Source organism: Ostrinia furnacalis, unplaced genomic scaffold, assembly GCF_004193835.3.
Source record: "Ostrinia furnacalis isolate ACB-3 unplaced genomic scaffold, ASM419383v2 OfSCF4178, whole genome shotgun sequence".
Lineage (NCBI taxonomy): Eukaryota > Metazoa > Arthropoda > Insecta > Lepidoptera > Crambidae > Ostrinia > Ostrinia furnacalis.
The window spans coordinates 488-22074 of NW_021134417.1; the positions used below are offsets into that span (position 1 = coordinate 488).

General features: G+C 38.1%; 1 protein-coding gene across 1 annotated transcript; it reads right to left on the reverse strand.

The window, feature by feature from the left end:
• Window positions 1–2410: 2410 nt before the first annotated feature.
• On the reverse strand, window positions 2411–17610 carry ifc (delta4-sphingolipid-FADS-like protein ifc; the record flags this gene model as incomplete). Its single annotated transcript, XM_028313255.1, has 5 exons — window positions 17317–17610; window positions 10326–10502; window positions 4027–4166; window positions 2684–2897; window positions 2411–2476 (listed from the first exon to the last, which is right to left on the reverse strand). Coding segments are annotated over exons 1-5 (679 nt in total), but the record flags the coding sequence as incomplete, so codon positions are not given.
• Between the last annotated feature and the right edge of the window lie 3977 nt (window positions 17611–21587).

Genomic DNA, 21587 nt, shown 5'->3' on the forward strand with positions numbered 1-21587 from the left:
TCATACTCCAAATAATATTAAAACAACACTCAAAAACATCTTATGACCCCAGGACACAACTAATTAGACGTAAAGATATTGTATGTACTCTTAAAGGGTTTAGAACAACTTTTGCCAAAAAATTCTTTTGCTTTTTGGGACCATATCTATATAACAAAATTAATCGTTTACTTAATATATATCCACTAACAAAAGTAGAATGCAAGAAACTTCTAACCGAATGGTTAATATCTAAAAATTACGAAGAAAGTGAGGCTTTTATTAAAACAATACAATAACTAACACATAACACACACCCACACACACACACACTGTTACGGCTAAAGATAGGCGTGAACATAAACTTAAGATTAGCCGGCTAAACTTAAGTTTATCTTCGACGAGGTGTTAATGTTAGTTTCTTCTATCTTTAGCCGGCTAAACTTAAGTGTAACCGCAGGCCCTTGGCTAAAAATGTAGAAGGAAATGGAAAAGGAAACAATGTAATAATGTTTACCATTTTGACACGAAAACTTTTTTAAAAAGCTAGCGGTCGCCCGCGGCTTCGTACGCGTGAATCCTGGGTGGGCAGTCGTTGAGATGACAGCGCGAAAATCGTCGGCATCCACTAATTATGACCCTTATGTACCACTATATTGACAAAGTTCTCCGTCTTCGTACGCGATATTGGAAATTTGGCATCTACCATCGGCTGATCTGACATTAGGCGTAGTCTGGCTTTGATATTCAATTTTCAACTGTATTACCTTGACAATCAGTTCAAAATTGATTACTAGAAAATTATTTGACAGACGATTTCTACTCTCGACAAATGCATTTGAATTAGCCCACTGTTTTACCCAGTTCATCTATCTTACGCGGTTTAGATTTTTCGTTACAAATGTTTTTTCCCGCTAACTCCCGTTCCCGTGGGAATTTTGCAATATCCTGTTGTAATTAAGCTTTAAGTTTACTAAGGTACCTGCATGCCAAATTTCAAGCGTCTATCTTACGTGGTTTAGATTTTTTCATACAAATGTTTTTTCCCTCTAACTCCCGTTCCCGTGGGAATTTTGCAATATCCTGTTGTAACTAAGCTTTAAGTTTACTAAGGTACCTGCATGCCAAATTTCAAGCGTCTAACTTAAGCGGTTTAGAATTTTCATTCAAAAGGATTTTCCCGCTAATTCCCGTTCCCGTGGGAATTTCGGGAATTCCTTTCTTAGTGCACCTCTACGGTACCTAAGCTACGTCCCTTCCAAATTTCAAGTGCCTTCGTTTAGCCGTTTAGGCTGTGCGTTGATCTGTCACTAAGTCAGTCAGTTTCTCCTTTTATATATTTCGATAATCACTTTCATTACACGTAGGCACTTGAAATTTGGAAGGGATGTAGCTTAGGTACCGTAGAGGTGCACTAAGAAAGGAATTCCCGAAACTCCCATGGGAACGGGAATTATCGGGAAAATCCTTTTGTATGAAAAATCTAAACCGCTTAAGTTAGCTTGAAAGGCATGCAGGTACCTTAGTAAACTTAAAGCTTAATTACAACAGGATATTGCAAAAATTCCACGGAAACGGGAGTTAGCGGGAAAAAACATTTGTATGAAAAAATTTAAACCGCGTAAGATAGATGAAGGGGGTAAAACGGGATCCACGCGTACGAAGTTGCGGGCGGCCGCTAGTCGAAAACATTTTTAGCCGTTTCGTTTTGGCTAATGTGCACATTAGCCGGCTAAAGATGGAATATCACGACGCAAATTAACATGTTATCGAACTTTAGCTGCATCTCGAAGATAAACTTAAGTTTAGCCGGCTAATCTTAAGATTATGTTCACAACTATCTTTAGCCGTAACATATCACACACACACACACACACACACACACACACGCACGCACATACACACACACACTTACACAAAAGATTAGAAAGTAAGATTGCTTTTAAAGTTAAAGTTTAAATTTTTGAAATAGTACTTCTTTACATTTATTTTGCCTATTTGTGTAAATCACATGTTATCATTCTATTTTTTTTATTTTTTTTTTATTTTTAGTTTGTTTCTAATATAAAATACTTACCTTAAATAGATTAACACAACCACGCAGTATCGATTAGCCGGTGGTGGAGGCCTGGTGTGCTGTAGCACAGGGTATCCTAGTACGGACACCAGTCTCTACGAAATACTTATTTTTGTTCCTTGTTGTTATAATTACCCGTTACAAATTGTGACTTTATGTATTTTGTAAAGAGAGAAATAAATAAAGTTATTATTATTATTATTATTATTATAATAACACTGTAAAGTTTCATCAAAATCCGTTCAGTAGTTTTTGCGTGAAAGAGTAACAAACAACCAGACATCCACACAAACTTTCGCATTTATAATATTAGTAATATTAATAAAAAGTAAAATAGTAAGATAGACCACTTACCAGCCACTGGATGGATTCCCATAGCCATTAGCGATCCTAAGACCATATAGGCAAGGACTTTCCAACCTACAACAAACAATGTAGATTTATTTTCAATGAACAACGTGACTTTTTATACTTTTAAACAGAGTAAAATACAAATGAGTAGGTCATCTTCATAGAAACGCACCGAGCGCGGTTTGTATGTGACCTACTCATTTGTATTTACTGTTTTAAACGAACGGTTTTAAGCCACCATGATCTGACCGAATGATGATGATGATGAAGACTCACCAAACATCTGCACGACCACAGCATCGAAGAACAGTTGAATGACAAGGTTGACGAGCTCCAACGGCGACGGCGGCTTAGGCCGGACCACCAGTGGGCGGATGGAATAGAACAACGGCTGGAGAAGCAGCCACAGCAGTTTCCCACCAGTGGTACAAAAAAGCTTCGCTTCCAACAGCGTGGGCAAGTCTGTGTCTATGACTTCGTCGCCTTGGTACTGTAATAAACAATAAATATATTTTAGTCTGCTAAAGTCCGGTCGCCGAGCAGATAGAATTTCGTACAATGACCCCAAGCTACCCATCCTTATCGCTCGCGTGTAATTATATTGCTGTTGCGCTCGCACACACACTGCGGTCGCCCGTCGCAATGGTCATTGTACGAAAGTCTATCTGCTCGGCGACCGGACTTTAGGCTCGAACTTAAGCCTTGTTCGCACTAGTCGAGTTATTTAGTCGAGTAGCGAGTTATTTAGTAGCTAAACGTGTCCGAACACCAAAAATTTTGCCTTCTCAGCACTGGCCTATAAAGCAGTGGTAGGGTTAATACTGGGACGTGTAGTGCTTTTTAAAAGCCTTCTTGCAAAAATAAAATATGTTTTACTAGTTTTTTTTTAGTTTATAATGTAAATTATTTTATTTGTGTATTTTTAAAACAGCCGTTATCAGTGTAAGCAATCGAGTTAGATACATGCTGATAAGAGCATAATAGTCGGTTATTGAACACAATTATTAAGATAAGGTGCTTATAGTTACTGGTGTTATCACCAGACACCTGTGATTGATACGGATAGCGATTTCTATGAACTGTACAATGTCTACGACATAATACTCATATCTATGTCACTTAAATAGATATTAAGATGGATTTATTGATAGATAAAATAATCGTATTAAAAAGTCTGATGTCTGATTAATTTCGTTGCGAATTTAACTTTCCCCAGAGACAAACTTGACCTTCACTGGTTGAGTTATTGGCGGTCAAGCTGTAGATCCTGGCTACACAGGAGTTGCAGCGGTACCACTACCACTGCTTCGGGACAATAAATTGGCATGTGCTGAGAAGAAGCAGAGCAAGAAAATCGCCTTTGTCAGCCTCTGTTTACTATGTAATAAATACTGACGGCCTGACTGAGAGAGAACTGATGGCCGATGGGGCAGCAAGTTTCTGGACTAGACATCCACTCGCAAGATGGACCGACGACCTTATAAAGGTAACAAGGTAAAGGTAACAGGAAGGCGCTGGATGCAGGCCGCTACCAACCGCTCATTATGGAAATCATTGAGGGAGGCCTATGTTCAGCAGTGGACATCCTATAGCTGAAATGATGATGATAAAATACTTACCCTATGGTGTTCCAGGTGGTATTTCTTGAAGCTGATGGATATAGGTATCCCGATGGGCAGGTTGGCGAAGAAACCGAACAGTCGGTTGTGGAGCGGCCTGTTGTGGCCAAATGCTAGGTTATGGGCGATCTCGTGGATAGCTGAAAGGAAAAACAACAGAACTGGTTAATGTCTTCTTCTGTGCCTATTTCAATTTATGTACACACGACAGCACATCAGGTTACCCATTTTTGTTTCAAACTCGCCCCTATTACAACTGCACAAGAACCCACAGTGGTTACCTTGACGTGCCATCGTCTGTACCTACTCCCTAAATTTTTTCCAGATTTCCACCAGTGGGGGACAAATGGTGAGGGACCACAGAAATCAGTCTTATAATGCGGACAACTACAACCTGCTTCAGACGCAGAGGTCCCGGGTTCGATTCCCAGTGGGGGCAGATTTTTCTGTTCGGTTTGCTTGGTGGTAGGGCTTGTTCTAAGTCCGCCTGGCTAGCTACCACCATCTTACCTAAGTCTGTCGCCATAACAACAATGTTAACAGCATTGTTGTGTTCCGGCAGTTAGAGGTAAGGTAGCCAGTTCCTCCGTGGTTGAGGATTCCAGGTAAAGCTCGCTTCCACCTTCGGCCTGATCGTCACTTACCATCAGGTGAGATACAGGCCAAGAGCTTCCTCGTTGTAGATAAAAAAAAACTAGGGACTGGAATTTGCTACAGCCTGTTGCTGTCTTTCCAGTACACTATAATCAGGGTTTCTTCAAGGCGAAAGTGAACAGGCACTTACAGGTACCATCCTAGACTCATCACACTTAACATCAGGTGCAATTGCGGTCAAATACCTGCCTTTTTTTGACACCCAAAGTACAAAAAAGTTCGCAACACGTCTGTGTTACAATGAGGGTTTTGGCGAATGAAAAATCCGCCAGATGGCAATACGTAGACGCGAGGTCCAAATGCTGCATGATTGGTTATTTTTGACATGACATTGATAGATATGACAAAATCCACCAATATCTGTTGACCTTGATGACGTTTTATCTAATAATAGTCGTTGCGGTGCGGTTTCTGCATGTGTTAATTCATGGTGTTTGAATTTCCCAGTACAGTCTGAAGTCTCGTTGTCATTTGACGTAACAAAACACCCTTCCGTGCCGCTCCCATGCCTCAGGCACTGACTCAATGAGGGCTATCGTTTTTATACTTAACAGTTGGCACCCCTGGCGATTGACAGGACCTTACTCTACAGTGGCGCCATCTGGATGAGTGCAAATGCGATAGTCCTCCTACCACTTTCGCGCTCACCAGTTGGTGCCACTGTCTTCGCTACTAGCAAGTGACAGGACCTTACTGTACAGTGGCGCCATCTGGATGAGTGCAATTGCGATAGTCCTCCTACCACTTTCGCGCTCACCAGTTGGTGCCACTGTCTTCGCTACTAGCAAGTGACAGGACCTTACTCTACAGTGGCGCTAACTGGTGAGCGCTAAAACGATAGCCCTCATTAAGCGTTAGACTTATAATATTTTCTATGCGATCACGATGTCATACAATAGGCGAAGCTAACTGTTACAGGTCAAATGTGTTAAAGGAGTCAGTATAATTGAGGAACGTTTGTTCAAAAGCAGTCATTTTAACTTCGGACAATTTACGAAAAATATTTCAGGAATGGCACCCCGTATTTATAATAAACTGCCACAGGGTATAAGAAATAAGGAGGACTTATTCTCGTTCAGGGAATGTCTTCATAAGTTGTTGGTAGATAAGGCGTATTATTCGATTAGCGAATTCCTCCTGGACAGTTTCATGTGTTTGTAATGTATGTACCTAGTCCAAATCTAATACTTTTGACATACCAAGTACAATGTAGTTGACATTATATAGGTAATTTTAGTATTTTTAATTTATTATTCTTGAATTGACATTAATGTAATTATTGACCCTGAGTTTTCTGACATTAGTTTTTATAAATGTGAATTATATTTTGTTAATGAATGTAAATGACAATTACAGTAATAATTTTGCATGCCTAAAGGTGGAAGATGGAGATACCTACTTGAAAAATTGTAACACCTACTGATGTAAACACATTTTCGCAAAAAAAAAATTTGTTTCTTTCGAATTAGTTTCAGAATCTTAGATGATCCTAGATGCTCAAGTTTGATAAAACAATGCCTATGTATGTTTTAATACCGTGTGGATTTCATCAGGGACGCAAGATAGTCCCGAAATTAAATAAATACCTGTATGAAAGGGTCACTTTCGACATTCGTATAGAGATAACATTCGTATAGAGATAATCCGTTTATCTGTTACTAAGCGTTTCGACGATTTTTTTATAATGCGAACAGCTAGGGACTGGAATTCGCTGCCTGCTGCTGTCTTTCCCGAAGACTATAATCCGGGTCTTTTCAAGGCGAGAGTGAATAGGCACTTACAGCGCAGATATGTACCTAGACTGCATCACACTTAACATCAGGTGCGATTGTGGTCAAATACCTGCCATGTTATGCATAAAAAAATCCCGTTAACCCCTCGTGGTAAGCTGAATATACTTGTTCCGAGTGGATTCACCACAATAGTCGAGCGACGACGGGGTTCGAATCCGCGTCGAACCTCTTCACCGTTCGGCTATCGTGGCTTACGCAGAATTATTATAGTGACTGAGTTTCTTGCGCTGCTTCTTCTCAACACTGGCCCATTTATTGTCCTGAAGCAGTGGTAGGGTTAATACTGGGACGTGTAAAAGTGCTTTTAAAAGCCAACTTGCAAAAATAAAATGAGTTTTATGAAGTTTTATTACTCGAAAGTCGGGAAAATCCTACACAATCGGTTTGAAGTGCCATAGACCGTGATAAGATAAAACTCTCAAAAGTGATTGCGATTCAGGAGTGCTGTTATCAGTGGATAACATCGTACAACTAATTTAACATTAAACCATTATTACTGGTACATGGTATAGATTAAGGTGGACAGACGACCTCATAAAGGTAGCGGGAATGCGCTGGATGCAGGCCGCTATCAACCACTGCCACTTGATTTCGATTCTGCGGGCTATGTCGGTCACTTTTGTCCTCCTGCGGATCTCCTCATTCCTGATTCGATCACGCAGGGAAACTCTGAGCATAGCACCCTTCATCGCCTTTTGGGTGATTTTGAGCTTTCTTACGAGTATGAGGCCCACAGTAAGCGACCACGTCTCAGATCCGTATACCATCACTGGCAACACACACTGGTCAAAGACTTTTGTCTTGAGACTGCGGTATTTCGGACGTGAAAATATCGCGAAGTTCTCATATCACCATTTCACCCAGGTGATATTGATGATGATGATTGATCCATCGACCGATTTCGGCCATGGCGGCTCCGACTCCTAGCTGTCTTGGCGGCGCTGGTGTGCCTGAAGATGGCTTACGCAGCCGAACTTCGCGGCAAACCCCCTCGCACATTGAGGGCAACTGAGCACGCCGCCAATATAGTTATAGTGAATGGCGGCAGATGGACGGGCCGATGACTTGAAGTCATCGCGCTTCGCGTCGAGTTCAGTCGTACGCTGCTCCTCGAACACTTGGACTCGCCTCTTCACAATCTCTCGCCATCCTGGACGCTCACCCAGGTGAGCAAAGTGGAATCCTAAGGGATATAATAAAGAAAATCGGCAAGACCTGGAGCGAGATCAAACGCGAAGCTCAAGACCGAACGCGATGGAGGACTGTTGTGGACGCCCTCTGCGCCATCTAGGGGACATAGGACCTTAAGTCAAACTTGAGTAATTATTATTACCCTAATAACAAGGAAGAATCGTGAGTCAAAACTAGCATTCAAAACACAATAAACCTTTACAAATCTATACGCAAATACCGTGAACCGTTATCGTAAAGGAAATCGATAACCAATACCAATACGTTACCGAGAAAAGTCAAGTATAGCTCATCAGACCATGCATTTTTGTTGCAAAATAACACCTATTACCAGGGGGTAAGGTGCAACTGTGAGGAGACCCGTAAACGAACTACAGTCGCTGACATAGCCCCACGGATTAGCAAGCTGAAGTGGCAATGGGCATGGCACATAGTACTCAGAACTGACGGCCGATGGGGCAGCAAGGTTCTGGAGTGGAGGCCGCGTACCGGAAAACGCAGCGTGGGACGTCCACCCACAAGGTGGACCGACGACATCATAAAGGTAGCAGGAAAGCGCTGGACGCAAGCCGCTACCAACCGGGCAACATGGAAAGCATTGGGGGAGGCCTATGTTCAGCGGTGGACGTCCTATGGCTGAGATGATGATGATGATGATTAAGGTGCAACTGTGATAGCTGTAATAATTACACTGGTCAACAAAATTTTGTAACAAGAAAGATGCTTGCTAATTTTAAATTACCTACCTACCCTCAATTTATTCCCATATTTATTTTGATTTCATTACGTCTAGTTTTCGTGTTACAGCTACTACCCACAAAATTAAAAATTAAACGTTTTTGTTTCACTTTCGCATTCAGAGAAATTGTTTATTTGAAGAGCGTAGTGTTTTGTTCTGTTTTTAGAGTTAAGTGATTCTTAAATAATGTCAAGAAAGTGCAAAGATGATCCTTACAAGTTTTTTTAAATTTGTGGTGACATTACAATCAAAACTCAGCGAAGGAATTTGACACCATTAGTAACTAAGTTATATAAACAGTATTTTGGCTTTTCCATCGGACAACAAGACAAAGTGAGGGTTCCATACATCTGTTGTGTTACATATGTGGGTCTTTTCACTGGGTGGGCGAAAAGATCTCGATCTATGCCTTTTGCAATCCCTATGATTTGGTTGGAACCAACGAACAAATCATCTGATTGTTATTTTTGTCTTACTGGTACAAAAAAGGTATAACAATTAAACCAAAAAGTAAAATTAAGTATCCTGACCTGCCTTCAGCTAAAAGACCGATCCTCATAATGAACATCTACCGGTAGTCCGCTACCAGAACCACCTCAAACTAGCGATCTGGCCGTTACGCCAAAAATCGAAAAGACACATTGGATCCTGACTTTGAGGGCATATTTGTTGGCCCTCCAATCAGGCAATTGATGAAAGATGATAATTATATTAATTAAAGAAAAGCTTAGTAATTTAAAAAAAAATCAGCTTGGGAATCTTTCATTAAAGTAACTTCAAATTTTCTAGGAAATCACCGATTAAGTGACCATAAATGTACTATTGCGGAGCTTTTATCTACTTATAAGGCTTTGGCCTGTAATATATCATTGAAAATACATTTTCTTCATTCACATTTAGACTTCTTCCCTGAAAATTTGGGCGCCATCAGCGATGAACACGGTGAAAGATTCTATCAAGACTTCTACCATGGAAAAACGATATCAAAGCAAGTGGAGCCCACGAATGTTAGCGGATTACTGTTGGACATTAAAACGAGACATTCCTGAAGCAAAATACAGACGAAAATCATAAAAGGAAATTCATATTAATGTTGCAATAAATCGAAATAACTTCTTTTTGTTGATAAAAATTCAAAATTTCTAAAATGTTATAAAATGGTATTACAAAAAAACTATTCGTATTTAAAACATTTAAATTGTATTTCTAGTATCCTTATCCTTGTCCTAATCATAACCAGACAAAAGTTTTCATGTTACATGCAAAAGTTGTTTTTTTGTTGACCAGTGTTACCTTTATGTACCGCGTAACCTTAATCATCCGATCATGGCTTGTCCACATGCAATTTTATTCATGTCAATAAAGATAATTTATGTTTGTTACTTCAGAACTTAGTCATTTATTAACAGACCAGCTGTCTTGGCGAACTTCGTACCTCTAATAAAAAGTTGTTGTTCGATAAATTAATGTGTGACATGACATGAAGTGTCAACTGCGGAAAATTTTAATACAAATAAATACTTTCTATCTATCTATCATCATCATCTGAGAAAGGTAGCAGGGAGGCGCTGGATGCAGGCCGCTACCAACCGTGCGATGTGGAAGTCATTGGGGGAGGTCTATGTTGACCAATGACCCCGAGCTACCCATCCTTATCGCTCGCGCATAATTATATTACTGTTGCAACTGTGCGACGGACGGCCGTAGTGTGTGTGCGAGCGCGACAGTAATATAATTACGCGCGAGCGATAAGGATGGGTAGCTCGGGGTCATTCGACGAAATTATACGTGCTCGGCGACCGGACTTTAGACAGTGGACATTCTTTCGCGAGTCCTCCCCAGACTGTGGCTGGCTCTGTTTGAGCAAGCGACGACTGGAGTGTGGTAAATCCTTAATTAAACATTATTCATAAGCTACTTACCCAACATGAGTGAGTGGTTGATGACTCCTCCAAAGCAGTAAGCCAGCACCATCGCAACTGGCCAGCTCAGTCTCTGGACAATCGGCATCATCAGTATTTGTGTCAGCACCATGGCCGTCACCACCCATTTGAAGAGCGGGTCGTAGCCGAATAATTTCTTGATTTGGGGGTACTTTTCTGTGGACAAAAGATGAAGTTAGGGGCGATCATTGAGCAAACTAATGCCCGTTTTCACCATCAATTACTAATGTTTAAGTGACCCCTATGGAAACAAAATTCCTGTTGTGTTACCATAAGGGTCACTTAAAAATTTGGGGGTAAAACGGTCATAACTCTCTATGGAAGGAAGTCGAACCTTAACTTCGAACTCATCTTATTATGTTCTTCAGTGAATGTTTAACTTTTCGCCGGGCAAACTTGACCTTCACTGGTTGGGTTATTGGCGGTCAAGCTGTAGATCCTGGCTACACAGGAGTTGCAGCGGTGGGAACGGAGAGTAGTCCCGTAACTCTTTCGAACTGCTCCTATTAGGTATATGTAGGGCTTAACGGAGTCGGTAACATAACATAATGACGATTGAAGTCACAAAAACACCCTCCCGTGCCGCTCCCATGCCTCAGGCACTGCCTCAGTTATGCACTAGACCTATATTATTAATGAATAAATTTAATACAAGAAACAAAAATAAACTTGCCGTTCCAAATTTCAGACTGCATAAGATTGGGAATTCATTTATGGGGAAATGTATGAAATTATTTAATAAATTACCATTTAATTTGTTGTAGAACTACCCATTCATAAATTCAAAGCACATATTAAAAGTTGCGGGCAGCGCAGGACCACGGTAATAATATCATACAGTATTGTAACTTCATATAAACCGACAAAACGCGAGTTTTCCTTCGAATTTCAAATCACGGGACGTGGCCGAGATCCAAAAGTTAGGGGTGTCGCGAATGTGCCGAACGGACGTCGATGGCCTAGTGTTGAAAATGAATAAGGTGATTGAATTTGACTGACCGTCTTAAACGATCAAATTTGTCAAAAACTAGTCATTAACTGTCAGAAATGGTCATTTTCAGTCAGTTCGATTTGAAATGAAAATTATCTATACTTATAATAAATCTGTAGAGAGGTCAATTCTGTACATGAAATATATTTTCAAAATAACTATCAGGGGGTGATTAATTTAGTGATCGATACTGATGCCAAAAATGCAATCAGTAAAATTTTTGTCTGTCTGTCTGTCTGTCTGTATGTTCCTTATAGAAACAAAAACTACTTGACGGATTTTAACGAAACTTGGTACAATTATTCTTCATACTCCTGGGCAGGTTATAGGATACTTAGGAATTCCCACGGGACCGGGAATTAGCGGGAAAATATTTTTGTATGAAAAATCTAAACTGCTTAAGTTAGACGCTTGAAATTTGGCATGCAGGTACCTTAGTAAACTTAAAGCTTAGTTACAACAGGATATTGCAAAATTCCCACGGGAACGGGAGTTGGCGGGAAAAAACATTTGTATGAAAAAATCTAAACCGCGTAAGATAGACGCTTGAAATTTGGTATGCAGGTACCTTAGTAAACTTAAAGCTTAGTTACAACAGGATATTGCAAAATTCCCACGGGAACGGGAGTTAGCGGGAAAAAACATTTGTATGAAAAAATCTTAACCGTGTAAGATAGATGAAGGGGGTAAAACGGGATCCACGCGTACGAAGTCGCGGGCGGCCGCTAGTATTGCATAAAACCAGCTTTGGCCAACGACTTCGCCAGCCCGAAATTAAAGTAACAGGTCATTAAGTACTTCATTATGATTAGTAGATTCAAAATTATTTTAGTATATTTTTTAAAATTAAATCTACTAATCACAAAACAACACGCATTTTTATCCTATTCCATTCACAAAGTATTTTGTTTGCCTAAATAAAAAAAAAATTACAATCACAAAACTAGATAGAAATTCTTAGTAGACAGATGTAATTTGAATGGGTACTACGGTGAGCAGCCCTATCGCATGTTGTCATACCGTGACGTACCGCGGGGCTGTTGACATTTATTTCAAAAATATGGCCGAGTTGGAATACTGTATAGATAGTATTACCGTGGCAGGACCGTTCATTGTGGAAAACCTTGGGGGAGGCCTTTGTCCAGCAGTGGACGTCATTTGGCTGAAACGAACATATTAAAAGTACCTTAATGAAAAAGAGCTACTATAAAGTCGATGATTATTTAAAAGATAAAAATGTTTGGGATGCGTAACTGCCTAGCTCGCATAAATATTTATAACTATGTATTTTGAAAACCTGTAAACCTTTGAAAAAGAGGCTGACAATAGTGTCTGAGTTTCTTGCGCTGCTTCTTCTCAGCACTGGCCCATTTATTGTCCTGAAGCAGTGGTAGGGTTAATACTGGGACGTGTAAAAGTGCTTTTTTAAATCCTACTTACAGAAATAAATGAGTTTTAATGAGTTTTTTTTTACTGAATCTCGTTGTTCAGGTCTCCCAAACCCGTGAGTGAGACCTTTGTCCAGCAGTGGACGGAATTAAAAACGAACGATGTATTTATACACTCATCATCACAAACTGTGCGGTTGGTCGCTAAATTCGTAAATTAGCACCAATTTTCCCACGTTCAAGCGTCAGGCGTAACAAGACTATCAATTAGCACGTTTAGAACGTCTCTACGAAGTTGAGGAGTACGCTATGAAATATTTTTCTATACGAGAACTGTAGTAAAACGGGACTATTCCCACCTCCCGTTCCCACCGCTGCAACTCTTGTGTAGCCAGGATCTACAGCTTGACCGCCAATAACCCAACCAGTGAAGGTCAAGTTTGTCCCGGGGGAAAGTCATACTGTCATTGGACCCGCATCGAAATTAAATAGAAGAACATAGGAGGAGTTCGAAGTTAAGGTTCGACTTCCATCCAGTGCAAAGCTGATGATAAAACAAAGAAAGAGTACACTTTGGTTATTTTTTTAAACCTATTAAAATCCTCGCTTTAAACTTTTGGTAGTCATTCATTATTGGCCTAGCTAAGCGGTTGCAATAACGCTGGTTAATTACGCAATTAGCAGCTAATTGAAAGTTATTTATCAAGTGTTTTGTTTTGACGGAGTGAAGTGTCCGTTCTTAATATTAGACTTCAAGTGACTAACAGTGAATTACTGAAACTAATCATCATCATCATCATTTCAGCCATATGACGTCCACTGCTGAACATAGGCCTCCCCCAATGATTTCCACAATGGCCGGTTGGTGGCGGCCTGCATCTAATTTGAAACAACATAATAAGTATGCAAGTTTGTATTAATGCTATTTTGCAATACCTACTCAAATTGGCTAAGGTCAGCTGGTATAGAATGCCACATGGCATTAAGTTCGCCTTTTGTACCGCATTTTTTTTGTGTGTGCAATAAAGATTTTAAATAGATAATCGAGGGTATTGATTTATAAATCTAAATATTATAGTATACTCAAAAATAAGCTGAAGAGTTTGTTTGGTTCTTAGGAAGTACTGGTCCGATTTGAAAAAATATTTTTTTTTTCGATAGCCCCTTAATCGAGGAAGGCTTTAGGCTATAACATCACCCTTCAGCTAATAGGGACGGAACAATAAAGAAAAATGATGCAAAACCGGGAAAAATATTCAAAAACGATTTTCGCGCGAACAAAGTCGCGGGCACAGCCAGTCTAACGTTAGACAAAATTTATCATAATAAACTAATATTTAATCACATCTAATGTGAATTATATTGCTGTCCTAACAAATTAAATAAATATCCTACTAATTTTATAAATGCGAAAGTTTGGATGTCTGGATGTTTGTTACTCTTTCACGCAAAAACTACTAAACGAATTTTGTTGAAACTTTATAGTAATATTGTTTATAACTCAGAATAACATATAGGCTATCATTTATGACGATATTATGTGACAAACTAAGTTCCACGCGGGTGAAGCCGCGGGCAAAAGCTAGTTTATTAACCTTCTCAATGTAGTATAGATTGATAATTAAATGTTATGGCTAGAATCGACTGATATCATATCGTAATATCATAATAGATGATTGATTGATAATTTTCGGCAATAGCACTTGAGATAAGGTTGGCAAGATTGCTAGGGTTATCATAGTGAAAAAAGACATTATTTTTAATCGAACGTTCACGTCTTAACAATTAATTGCCAGCGGTTTAGTTTCACAAAAACATTTCTTTACATTAGTAGAATGGCTATAAAATAGGAATTATTACCAAAGGCATTTACGCCCATATTCACAAACGATGCTTGCTTAAGCGAAGCAGCAAATCGAACGCACAGTGTTGAATAGAGCTCTATCATTGGTTTGTGTGACACTCTGTGGGTCCACGCACACGTGAGACGGGTGTAAGGCTTGTAAAAGTGCTTTTACTTACTCAAATAATTTTGACAATACCACTGCTTTGGGAAAAAATGTGGGAATGGGCAAAACATTTGGTGGGAGCTATATTCCGACTGCCTTTATAAAGTACTTTCCGCCCGCGGCTTCACCCGCCTGGAAGTATGTCTGTCACAGAAAAACTTTGTCGCGCGTGTCCCTCTTTCAAAAACCGGGATAAAAACTATCCTATGTCCTTTCCCGGGACTCAAACTATCTCTATGCCAAATTTCATCAAAATCGGTTTGGTGGTTTAAGCGTGAAAGTGAGACAGACAGACAGAGTTACTTTCGCATTTATAATATTAGTATAGATTGAAAAAAGATTGAGAGAGTTTTGACAACCCTGGCACTGGCAACTTGTCATGTTTTATTGATAATATATCTACTTATAATTTATTTATAATGCCAAATATATCACAAAGTTGATATCAGACAGACAATTTTGCAGATGATAAGTCTTTTTGAGATATTTTTAGCCGATTTCAACAAAAGATGTGTTTTTTTAACCTTTGTGTTGAAAGAGTTAAGTTTAAAAATTTCATGTCGCAAAAGTTTTAAATAAATAAATAAAAAATAGTTACGGCTAAAGTCAGGTTTCAGGTTAATAGTGCTTTCTAATAGGAATACAACTGTGATAAAACATCTTACAGCACGGACCAATAAAAAATGACAATGACACCAATAATTGTAAACAGTTTCACAATTTCGTCACAGCTATTAGTGTGTTTAAAGTTTAAGATGAATTTGTGAGTGTACAAGAATTAATAATTTTTTTATTCAAATCGTTAATTTGATGTAAGTATTCTCACAAAGAGCACTTTTACACATACCTACTTATTTTATCAACCCTATATTTAATACCCTAGTGATAGATTTACATACCACCATATCTGTAACCACCAAAGGAGCGAAATATTATGTAAACTTCAAAAAATTTCTAAACAAAAAGGTATGGGGCTAGTCTAGAGATTGTATTCAATTAAAAAAACCATACCAACTCTACCACTGCTTTGAGATTATGGGCCAGTGCTGAGAAGAAGCAGCGCAAGTAACCCAGTCACTATTGTCAGCCTCTTTGCAAAGATTTTACAAGATTATAATTGCATTTGCATATGAATATCCTCTGAGATATTTAGGCAGTTACACTGGACCTTGCTCTGTAACTATAACCATAACTGTTGTTTTTATATGGAGTTAGACTTTTTAAGTTTTTTATAAAGTGAGATGGTGCAAACCAGGCTAGGGCTACAAGAGTCAAAAATGTGAACAATCATAATAATAATATGGCTTTTAGTTCAACCAACTTAAATGTTATGAAATAATAAACTGCTGACTCCAGAATCAATTAGAAAAAAAACTACAATATTTGGTTACTCCAAGGCAATCATGAAGAAATTCCTTATATTAAAATTAATAGTTAGATGCTTAAAAAAATCTGTAGGTATATTACCCAGTCATCTACATATTTACTTTGAATAATTTTACCTATAAAATAAATCAACAGTGTTATCAAAGTTGTAACTACTTTTATACGAAAATTAGTGACCGACCGAATATTCGTTTTCGTTTTCGTTTTCGGCCATTTTCGGCCCAAAAATGGACATTCGGCCATATTTTCGTTTTCGGCCAAAAACCAGCCGAAGCTTCGGCCAAACCGAATATCAGAAATGCGTGAATAAGATGGTGACGTTTATCATTCCGATATCTTCGGGAGTGAATCTGGTGCACTCATGATTCCAATCAGACTTGAACGGACGCGGTATTGTCACACTCTTTTGAAGTTGTGAAGTGAGGTTACGTTGTAAAGGGTGTCCAGCGAGAATTTTCCAAGTTCAAAATTGAATACAAATAAAACCAAAGAGTTTTCATTAAGTTTAATTGTTTCAAAATAGAGTCTAATGCGGATTTGAAATACGCCATGAGTCACTGGTCGGGAGCCTACAGAGCGTTCGCAGTTGAGCAATTGTTAAACTCCAGTTTGTATTTGTAATAAATAATAAAAAAATAATTTATTTATTTGTATACATTTTTGAAGTTGAAAAATTCCCACTGGACACCCTTTATTTCTTCTTCACTTCCCAATATTTCAATATACACCGGATATAATATTCTACTAAGAATTCATGATTATTTTTTTTGTGTTTTAATGCTGGTTTTCTTTAATCAATCCTTATGAAAATCAACTGTCAAACGTCATTATGTTTTTGGTCAAAATATTAACGGTTTTCAAAGTTTTTACATAATTTCAGATTGAAATTTAAGAGTTGAAGGTCATTTTCGTTTTCGTTTTCGTTTTCGGCCGAAAATGAGACTGCAGCCGAAGCTTCGTTTTCGTTTCCGTTTTCGGCTGAAAATCCATATTCGGTCGGACACTAACGAAAATGTTCCGCCCATAGAATGTGTAAGCTGAAAGATATGACGTCATTGCTAAATTTCATTAAAAGTAAACATGTACAGAACTCACTAGACGAAATCTATTCAGCTACGGTCTTTGTCACTACTTGGTAACTAGGTACGACACTACAGTACGGCCTGAATAGCATATAATATGACGTAATAACGTACCTAAGATGATTTTCCGGCGGCTAGCATGCGGCTCCTCTGTGTAGACCCACTCAAAATCATTCCTAGACACTTTGGCTCCCATTTTAATAGCAACTGAATTTACAGCTCGAAACTCATAACCACCTCCTTTAAAATGCTGTCTGTATACCACAAAACTAAGGAGAGTAAGCTAATTTGGTTAAAATAACAAGAAACCGGGTTTATACCAAGTAAATTCGATTAATTAAAATTCCAGTACGTGCATCGCACCACACGACAAAAATTCAACTGACAGATTTGACAAACCGGTGAGGTGACTGATGATGACTGATAAAGTGACAGCCAACCACAGATGAGACACAGCCAACCCGCCAACGATAAAAAAATAGGGCGGGGCCGGGTGAAGCGCAATGTGCATCGTGCGTGCATCAATCCATCCCCTTCTTGTCTTTGAAAAGATACAGAATGTCCAACAACTACTGAGACTGAAGCGATTTGACCAAGTCTTTTATGGGGCACAATAATGCATATGGGCCCTAAAATATTATTGAAAAATATATAGCATGTTTTATGAAAGGTAGTTAATTTAATTTAATTTAATTGATAGCGACAAGCCCTAGGGCCTAGATTTATGCTTCATATTTACTAGGTTGTGAAAAATCAAATTAATTGTATAAATTTATAACATCGCAAAGTGTGTTATGGGACTGCATAAACGGACATTCTCATTGATTTGATGAAACGTATAGAGCTCAGTTATATAAACATGATAGTAAAACTCCCGTTTGAAAATTCCACGTAGTTTTCGCGTAATAAAAATTCAAAGTTACCTATTTTTTTACTTCAAAATTATGCAAAAATATTCTCACTCGTTAACTAATAACATTTAATTCAGAATTGTTATAATACTTCATAGAGCTCTTAAAACTACACGTAATAAGCGTATTAAGTGCTTCGTGAACGCATTCAGTTAATTAGGAATAATGATTTTAGTGATTTTTGTTTTTATTTTTTTTTCTCAATTACACCTTAATATATGCAAACATTTTTAATTGCAAGATATAGTCTGATATTTAATCTAATTGTATTAATAAAATCAGCTTTAAACTCCGTGATATATTTGAGAAAAAACATAAAACGTCTTAATAAAATTTTTACGCGTCTAGGGTCGACAATTTTGGAAAGAATAATTCATGTCTAAAAAGTTTCAAATCCCGCCTGTTATGTGCATAGTGTTGAAGGTTCTAAAAAGTCACATTCACATTGTTTTTAACCTACTTCAAAAAAAGGAGGAGGTTCTCAAGTCGAGTCTTTTTTATTTTTTAACACTCTTATATTAACTTAAGTTGTATGTAAGTAACTAACTAAAAAAGTATGTAAACAAATCTAGGAAGTCGAATTTAGCCTACCTTTAATAATTATCTCATCGATTTGAAACCTATGTAAATCGAATGTCAATACAATAATTTGGTACAATCGAGCTGATGATATTTAAACATCCAAAAGAAATATTGCTATTAAAAAGTGATGGGAAATTTACAATTCTATATTTCGCATGTTTTCAATTTGATTTTCCTCAAATATATCACGGAGTTTAAGGCTGATTTTTTTTATACAATTAGATTAAATATCAGACTATATCTTGCAATTAAAAATGTTTGCATATATTAAGGTATAATTGAGAAAAAAAATAAAACCAAAAATCATTAAAATCATTTTTCCTAATTAACTGAATACGTTTACGAAGCACTTAATATGCTTATTACGTGTAGTTTTAAGAGCTCTATGAAGTATTATAACAATACTGAATTAAATGTTATTAGTTAACGAGTGAGAATATTTTTGCATAATTTTGAAGTAAAAAAATAGGTAACTTTGAATTTTTATACCGCGAAAACTAGCTACTTGGAATTTTCAAACGGGACTTTTACTATCATGTTTGTATAACTGAGCTCTATACGTTTCATCAAATCAATGAGAATGTCCGTTTATACAGTCCCATAACACACTGTGCATCGTCTAAAACACCTGGCGTAAAATTTAGAGACTGATAACTCTATAACTATTAACACGTTCACTGCGTTACGGGGCCCTTTCAGCCCCGTGCACGACTTTTCCCCAGTGCGGGACTAGCAGTGGCGGATTAACGTATAAGCACTACAAGCACGTGCTTGGGGCCCCTGTTCTTCAGGGGCCTCCATCCTCTGCTGGCGTTTCATTTCATACCTACATTTTATCGAGATTCATCCACAATATGTCCGAAATCACCTTTAAACTATTATTTTAGGCAGACTACAGCAATATATAGGCAGAAACACACTTAACGTAATTTTGGCAAACTTTTGAGCAAATTTCACCTGTGTGCGCCGCGAGACCGAGTGAGTGAGTTGTCTTTGCATTGCAAATGATAGCGCCCATACGCATTACCGCACCTACTACCTACTTTGTTTACGGAGTGGCTTTGATTGAAACTACTGAAATCTCGGAGTTTGCTCTGATTATGGCAAGGAAAAAAATGTTTTAAGTTTTAAATTATACCTACTACACTTTATATTTTGATGAACTTTCATTTTATACTTTCTACCTTCCATTCCATTCCTTCCATTTCCATTTAAGCAATAGAGGGCCTACATAGGCTCTGTGCTTAAGGCCTCGGATACTCTTAATCCGCCACTGGGGACTAGAAATAGTGTTTGTTCACTCTGGTGCGGGAGTTGTATTGTATCTCTGGTGTTTACAGCAGTGTGAAAGAGATAACTATATTTTTGTGTTGTTTGTGAATTATGAAGCTTTTTGACATTATAAAAATATACGGGGTCTAATGAACCCCGTACCGACCAGACAGTAGAAATTACCTTTTAGTGCGATACAGGGCTGAAAACCCCCGTACGAATTTATCGTGCGCCCGTACGGGGTTGTAGGCTTATGTGCAGTGACAGACGTGACGTCAAATATCGATAATGAAGCGCTCACGACGTATGTTAGAAATGTCACGTAACAAAAACGATGACGAAACTCCCGTTCCACCAAGGTCATCCCACCGACAGTCAGCTTCTTCACCAATGTTGCGAAAGTTTTTCCAGCGGCTTTCAACACCTGTTCAATATGATATTATCACGAGCCTTAGTACCGGACAAAATTATCAAGAATTACGTAATGTGAATCAGAGTGAAGGACAAGTCCCAGAAGTCAATTTTCCTAGAAGTCCAAATAAATAAAATTTTAAGCTCACAATTTTAAAGAATATTGTCATATAACCAGCAGACTCGGCTTTTCAACCGCTTTACAACTTGACCCATGTTGGATACTGATTAAACTTTTTTTTTTAAATAAAAGTTATCGTTTATCGATAAAAAATGTTTTTGTTCGCTACGGGGCACAAAATACTCGTATTTTAATATGAATAGTGCGATACGGGGTTCAATGTGTCCCGAATTTTCTTTGGTTTTTAATTTATTTATTTATACTTCGTATCTACTTACGAAACGAGATTATCATAGCCTATGTAATAATTTATTTAATAAAAAAATAAAAATAAAAAAAAGTAAAATTTCATAAAGTTATAGGTGATTAACACATTGTAGGTGTACGGGGCATTTTAATACCCGTAACGCACGTTGAAGTAGTATATTAAAGGGGTGCAATGTTCCCCGTGACGCACCAGTTTAAAGACCTTAGTTTTAAGCTCCCGCAGTAAACGTGTTAAGTGTTTTTGTGCGGCATCATTGTAGGATGCAATAAGTCTTAAAGATTAGATAAAATGTCGACTTTATCACAGCAAATGCTGTTATTATCCATTCACACCTGTGAAGATAAGAAAACGACAAAATTGTCCAAATATACGTAGGTACGCATTACTCAACATGGAAATCAGAGGAATATTCCTCTTATTGTTGAAAAAATGTGCCCAATTTGTGATATGTTAATAAAACATAACCATTATACATGCTTAGCATACTCACCTTTGTTTGATAAAATAACAAGCTACGAATGAGTAGGTATCCACCTACACTTCATACCTTTGAACAATATGTAGTTCTGAAATAGTGAAAAAAGTGCCCAATTACTGTAGGGTTACCTATACTTTTAGTTTAGGACACTTTTCCACACACATGGGTGCCACACGAGAATATTTTTAAACTGAGAAATGTTTATTTGCACTACTGGCAACACTTGATTTGACAGACCATAAACAATTCAAGGCATTTGACATTGACAAATGTCAGTTTTGACATATGACAGCCAACACCACAATACCCATAGAGACCATACCACAGATGAGACAGATACGC